The following is a 6045-nucleotide window of genomic DNA, read 5'->3' as shown; positions in this document are numbered from 1 at the left end:
ACAAACACGAGCTACAAAGTACATTAGTCAAGATTTCATCATTACTTTCAAAAGATAAAAAGTACACCTCATTTGAAAGAAGTGGACACAATTCCAAAGCATAAAATGACACTATTCCAAACTGTTTGGACATGTTTTTAAAACTTTATGTCACACCAAGGGTAATGGAAACCTTTTTACTTTTAGTGTTGGCCATCTTCCCAATTCGATTAATGTATATATCAATACTAAAATGAATAATATTTAGATGCATTTTAGGTTGTACATATCTTTGTGTATTTTATTAAATTGTTAGATCTTGATATGTTACATGACAAATCTTTTACTTCATTTTTTAAAACTATTTTAATTCATTATTCATATGTGTGATGAAAATGAGATGCATAAAATTGAAATATATCCAAATATTGCCATCTTCTAAAACTAATAATATGCAAAAGGTGGAATTTGATCATGGACCACACTTTATTTGTCTTCTTCACTCAAATTATTGGTGGCATTTTGTGGTGTTAAATCATGTAAGCCCATTCCATTCTTGGGTAGTCCCACACTTTAACGAGCCTCAACCTCAACTGTTGGAATTTCATAATCAAACACAAAAAAGGTGATAGTGATTGCAATTCAAACTTTTAATCTTCTAATTACTGAAATATGTATTAATCAATTGAACTAAATACAGATTGGTTTAATCACTTGACTAGTCTCATCTTCATCAGTTATATATATTTAATCATTAAATTATAATGTCACCATTTTGTATCATTATTACACGAGTAGCTTTCAAATACTCTATCAAAGTATTTTCTTTCAAAACGTGAATGCTTAAATATGAGGTGTATATGAAACCAAAGAAGACTGCTAGAGTAAGACAAGCGACAAGTGGATTTTTTATTTATTTATTTTTTTAATACTTTCTAGCTAGGTGTGTCTAGCTCTTAAGAATATAGTTTAATTCCTTCAAAAGAAGAGAAAGAAAAGGGTTATATCCGATTTTGTGAACAACCCCTTCTTGTGAAAAAGCATCCATTGCTAGCTAAGATTTCTTTATCCTGATGGATAAAAGTAAATTTATTTAGATATGATAACGGGTGAGAATGACACTTATCCATGTTAAACTAAGTTAAAGTTTATGTTTAAGAAAATTGTTCCATTTTGTTTAGTTTTTTTTTTTTTTTTTTTTTTTTTTTTTAGTTATCAAATATATCTTTAAACTATGGTCAATATCAATTACATCCAAATTTTGAAAAGATTCATTTTTCATTATTTTTTATGGGTCGATTTTAAAAAGTTCTATTTTAATCCTAAGGCTTTTATCGTTATATTCATGGAAGAAAAGATTTATTCTCTAAGGATTAAAATGAAAATTTGCAAATATACAGTGGTAGAATTAAAACCAACTCGGGTATTTTAGAAATGTCGTCTTTAGCGTTGCTTTACCAAAAACATTAAAATCTAATTTATTTTAATATATATAATTCCATTACAAACATAGCTTGACAAGATTAAGCAGCTTCCCCAAGCCATGAATACAAAAAGAGGGCTTAAAGAAAAGAAAAAGAGGAAAAAGGAGCAAACAGAAACTAATTGCATATTTTCACAAACTTATAGAAAACCAAATTCTATCAAACTCAAACGCTTTTAGACTTCACTTGTATTCCAAAATCATGTTGTTCTCAGGTGCCAACCCAACACAAGCTCTCATTATATTCTCCAGCATCGCACGCTGCTTCGATAAAGCGTTCACCACAGGCGTGCCTGGTGGTACCTGTTTTTGCAATTAACCGTTTCTCGATTCAGACATAAGTTCAAATCATCGAATGAAAATTCAAAATTCAGAAAAGACAATGAGGTTGTAATGAAAAACTTACAAGAGGAGCCTTTGTAAGGTAACTGAGGATGGTGGCCACAGGGTGGAAAGAGTGGAATTTTCCCTACAAAACACAAAATTTCACTTCGATTTTAGATTGATTCATTTCAAAATGGAAAACAGAATATATGTTTTTCTTAGGTGACACTAATCAAACCAACCTCTCCTTCAGCCTTGAACTGAATGCGAGTGCTGAGTTCAGCAAGAAGAACCAAATCAAGTATGATTGGAGCGGCCAAGAGAGAGTCCTCACATGTGTTGTGCAACACTATGGTGCTTTTCCCACCCATGAATATCTCCGAAGTGTACTCATCCATGGCCCTCTTACTGTCCCCCACGTAAGGAACATACTGAAATTTTCCATTTCAATAGCAGGGAGGATTTAACAAAGTTTCAGTTCACAACATAATCAGATGTATATAGTTTTCTCTATCATACAATATTTTGGCATTAGACAGTTCATATCCAAGGTATTCGAATTTCGTCTTCGATGAAGTATAGTTTCAAATTCAACAAGCTTTAATGATTATACCTTGATGACCACCACATGGTCAGGATGCTCGCCAGGCTCATAGAGAATGCCATTACTAGAGACCATGTCATCGACAACATTACTCTTTGAGATCTCCTTGGATCTGAAGGTTTGAGGAGCTGAGAGGTTCATTCCATCATTGTTTCCCAGATGGTTGTAACTCACTATTGATGTTGGCTGGCGTCAAAGTCCACAACATATTTTAGAACACCAAAAATTTCAAAAGACTAGGAATAGATCTCAACGTTTAATTAACAGAGTGGGGTACCTTAATACCAGCACCAACAAGAAAGTCTACCAGAACAGATTTCATCTTGGTTTGACCACTCTTAAAATCATCCCCACCAATCAAACTATTTCTATGAATGGCCAAGTCAATCAACCCTATAAACAAGGTCCCACAAATATGAGTAAATTCTAAGGTAAAAATTAGCCAGTTTGGCAGTTTTATGAGGATAAGAAAGGTACCTGGGACAAAAGTGTTCTGTGGGCTACCATTGATGAAAGGGACATTTTCAAGGACACAAGCAATTGCATACAGTGTAGAAGGAGATATCTCCGACTCGTTTTTGTCCACAGAAGCCAGAAGATTTTCCATTGTGTCATTTAGCCCCACAATCACATTACTATACCTCTCTGTGTTGGCAGTCCACAGCACTACAATTTTGTCCACCTTACTCTTCTCCTTAAATTCCCTAATAAATTACAACATAATAATTTTCAAAATTGTAAAACTGGACTTCTCACTACCATACATATTGTCCTAATTAAAGATATTTTGAAAGGATAAAAAGACAAAAAGTACAGCAGCTGCCCCCCATATGATTCAGAGTGAATTTTGTCAAGATATTAGGTGGTGAAGAAAAGCAACACACATCATTAGTACTCCAGAAGTTATTTAAAGAAAAAGTACAACTCCAAATCATCTCAAACACTCACTTTTAGAAGTCATTACATGGTCTTATTCAGATTTTTTTTCCTTAAAAAAAAAAGGAATTAATATGCAGTCAAATATAATGGGAAACTTTAAAATAATAATTTTTGAACTGACATATACTGAAAAAGTATATACCTGATATCTTTAATAATTTGCTGAAGTTGCTCTTTCTTGGTTCCTTTGATAACGTTATTGGCTCGTGAGCCCTGATTAGCAGCAACAAAATCAGGATCGAAGATTCCAGGAAGCGGGACCATGGATTCCATGTAAGGTCTCAATTGCTTTTGTAGATCAATATCAAGGACCTTAGCTCTGGCCATGGCGTCAGCCAAGTTCATATCACTTATGTCCCACCCGCCAAACACAATATCATCAGGATTGACCTAGGAGAAGAGATTTAAATCATTTTGCTAAGCTCAAAATCATAATATAATCACTATATCACAAACCCATCAATCTCCAATTAACTAAAAACAGATATTTACTGTTCTGATATAATTATTACCATTGGAAGGAGGCTCTTAAATGGAGCATAGATCTCCTCACCATCAATAGAGCCAACCCTGATGGAAGATGCTTGAGTTAAGGACCCAAAATAATTAGCTTGTTGAACTTTATCCTTGGTTGCCCAAGAAATCCCTCTGAAAAACAATACCCATCATCCAAATATAAGAAACTATATATCATTATTATATTACATAAATTAGAATACAACAAGAAGATATGGTTATGGGCAGAATTAAAAAGTTGTTTATATCCGAAAGAAAAACTTACTCTCGGTTGGCTATGATACCTCCAGTGAGAGTACAGCCATTATTTCCACCCCATCCAACAAGCATCATCCTATGAAATTCAAAAGTTAGGGTTAAAGAAAGAAAATGGAAGGAGGGGAATTGAGAAAAAAAGAGAACGAACCCTAATTTGGGAACACGAATATCAGTCTTGAATTCATATTGAACGGATTTGGGTTTGACAATCCACTGATAAGTTCCATTTCTGTTCTCATGAAGGAGCTCTGTAGTGTCGTAATTGTAGATGGAATGAATCTCATGATCGGAGTATGTAACATTGGGGGATTCAACCTTAAAACTGTCGATGAACATTTTTAAATTTTTTGACGAAAGAAACAAAATCCAGGGAAGGGAGAAGAAGGAAGAAGAAGAAGAAGAAGGCGCAAAAATAGAAAGATGTTCCCTGGATTTGGTGTTTCTGAAACTCTCTCAAGTGGGTATGGAGAATGTTGGTGCGGTGCTCACCGCTAAGAACGGGAACTCCGAATTTATAGACGAAAAGGGAAGGGGGAAATCGACACGCGTCGCAAGATGTGTAGGTGGTGAAGAGACCCCACTGTTGATGTTGATGATCTTCTTCTTCGCCCTCCATGAAAACAGAACAGAGCGTGAAATGGAAGAAGATAGCTGTAAAAAGATACCGTCTTTTTGTATGGGTTTACATTACACGTCTAACAGGAACGTCGAGAAGATGACATTTTTGACGAGGTGGTCCTCCAAGCTACCCAAACAATAAACAAATGTTTGTAAAAGTTTGGTTAAGAGTCCATTTGTTCCGAATATACTTTGGGTTATGAGACATTTAGGACAAGAATTATCATCAACATATAATAACCATCTCTTACTACTGTCAAAATTATTTCAAAACTTCTAATTAACTACCATCAATGCTATTTCAAAACCTCCATTTGCTACAACATTTACTATTTACTACAATTTTTACTATTTTACCTTCATCATTATTTTATTATTTGTTACTTTGTTTTCTTCTCAAACTCAATTAATTTTTGTACTTCAAACACATTCTATTATAATGCAAACTAAAATAATCTATACCCAAACGCAAACTATCATAATCCATCATTGTCTCAAATGTCTCCTAACTTATTATTATAGGTGGTGGTTATTATATTGAGTATTTTTAGATAAATTATATTTACAGATGTAGCTATTCTTGTCAAAGTCAAAAATATCATGATAGTTAGATCTGTTTTTATATGGAGAATATTTTTTTCTTATTTGTTGCAAATTTCTGGCAGTATCTTTTCCTTTTTGTTTCAGACTTTTAGTAAAGTTTTTCTTTCTTTGGAGTTGTTTTCTTTTGTTGCATATATTTATTTGTAGCCCGAGTGATTTCTAAAATTAGTCCATTCTTTTATTTAATGAGTGATTTGTAAATGTGAGATATTATCTTCAATATTAGGGTGTGAACTTCTCTATGTCGTCTGCCATTGGAGTTCGACTCAGGAATTCTTTCTTGTTTCTACTTCAGTGAAAAAGGTGATATTTTGGTACATACTTAAAGGATCTAAGTTCGATTATGTTGGGGTTGATATCCAAAATCTCGTGGGTCCGATAGTTTGTAATTGCAATGTACAAATGATTTATTTATTTAATAAAATATGGGATTTTTTTTCGATATTTAATAGTATTAACTCACAAAACCAATAAACTAATATCTAAGGTTATCTTATGTAGTTTAAACATGTATGTAAAGACATACATGTGGATCATGTTTAAGTAATAATCTAAATGGTCTATAGTAAATAGATAAGGTTGGATATCTTATCCTTGTGACATTACGAATATGGCCCGTTTTGTAGATATTACAATTGTTGTAAAGTGCTACAAATGATATGATCCTGATCATTCATGTAAAGACATGTGAGCGAGAGTATTCTATAAAAAAGGGTTTGTA

At 33.3% G+C, this 6045-nt stretch overlaps 1 protein-coding gene across 2 annotated transcripts; it reads right to left on the bottom strand.

The window, feature by feature from the left end:
- Positions 1-1432: 1432 nt before the first annotated feature.
- Positions 1433-4812, bottom strand: LOC120090718 (inositol-3-phosphate synthase 1-like). 2 transcript variants are annotated; one of them, XM_039048438.2, is made up of 10 exons: positions 4252-4812; positions 4111-4179; positions 3842-3977; positions 3472-3719; positions 2868-3094; positions 2668-2783; positions 2400-2576; positions 2029-2217; positions 1869-1931; positions 1433-1765 (listed from the first exon to the last, which is right to left on the bottom strand). In XM_039048438.2, the coding sequence occupies exons 1-10, from the start codon at positions 4437-4439 to the stop codon at positions 1646-1648; spliced, it is 1533 nt and encodes a 510-aa protein (XP_038904366.1). In that variant the 5' UTR covers positions 4440-4812; the 3' UTR covers positions 1433-1645. The 2 variants fall into 2 exon arrangements, with proteins under 2 accessions (XP_038904366.1, XP_090162978.1); XM_090306852.1 differs by having other exon boundaries at positions 2668-3094; positions 4252-4743.
- Between the last annotated feature and the right edge of the window lie 1233 nt (positions 4813-6045).

Source organism: Benincasa hispida, chromosome 1 (assembly GCF_027475165.1).
Source record: "Benincasa hispida cultivar pf3 chromosome 1, pf3_genome.v1.1, whole genome shotgun sequence".
In the NCBI taxonomy this organism is placed as follows: domain Eukaryota; kingdom Viridiplantae; phylum Streptophyta; class Magnoliopsida; order Cucurbitales; family Cucurbitaceae; genus Benincasa; species Benincasa hispida.
Note: the sequence above shows the minus strand (reverse complement) of the source record. Positions and strands in the feature narration are given on the sequence as shown.

What these genes read in the sequence shown, in the direction of transcription:
- LOC120090718 (XM_090306852.1), bottom strand. Translation starts at nt 4,439, where the DNA reads ATGTTCATCGACAGTTTTAAGGTTGAATCCCCCAATGTTACATACTCC. An exon ending in TTAAGAGCCTCCTTCCAATG is followed by an intron (nt 3,720 to 3,841) that starts GTAATAATTATA and finishes CTCTTCTCCTAG; the next exon opens with GTCAATCCTGATGATATTGT. An exon ending in AGTTCAAGGCTGAAGGAGAG is followed by an intron (nt 1,932 to 2,028) that starts GTTGGTTTGATT and finishes TGTGTTTTGTAG; the next exon opens with GGAAAATTCCACTCTTTCCA.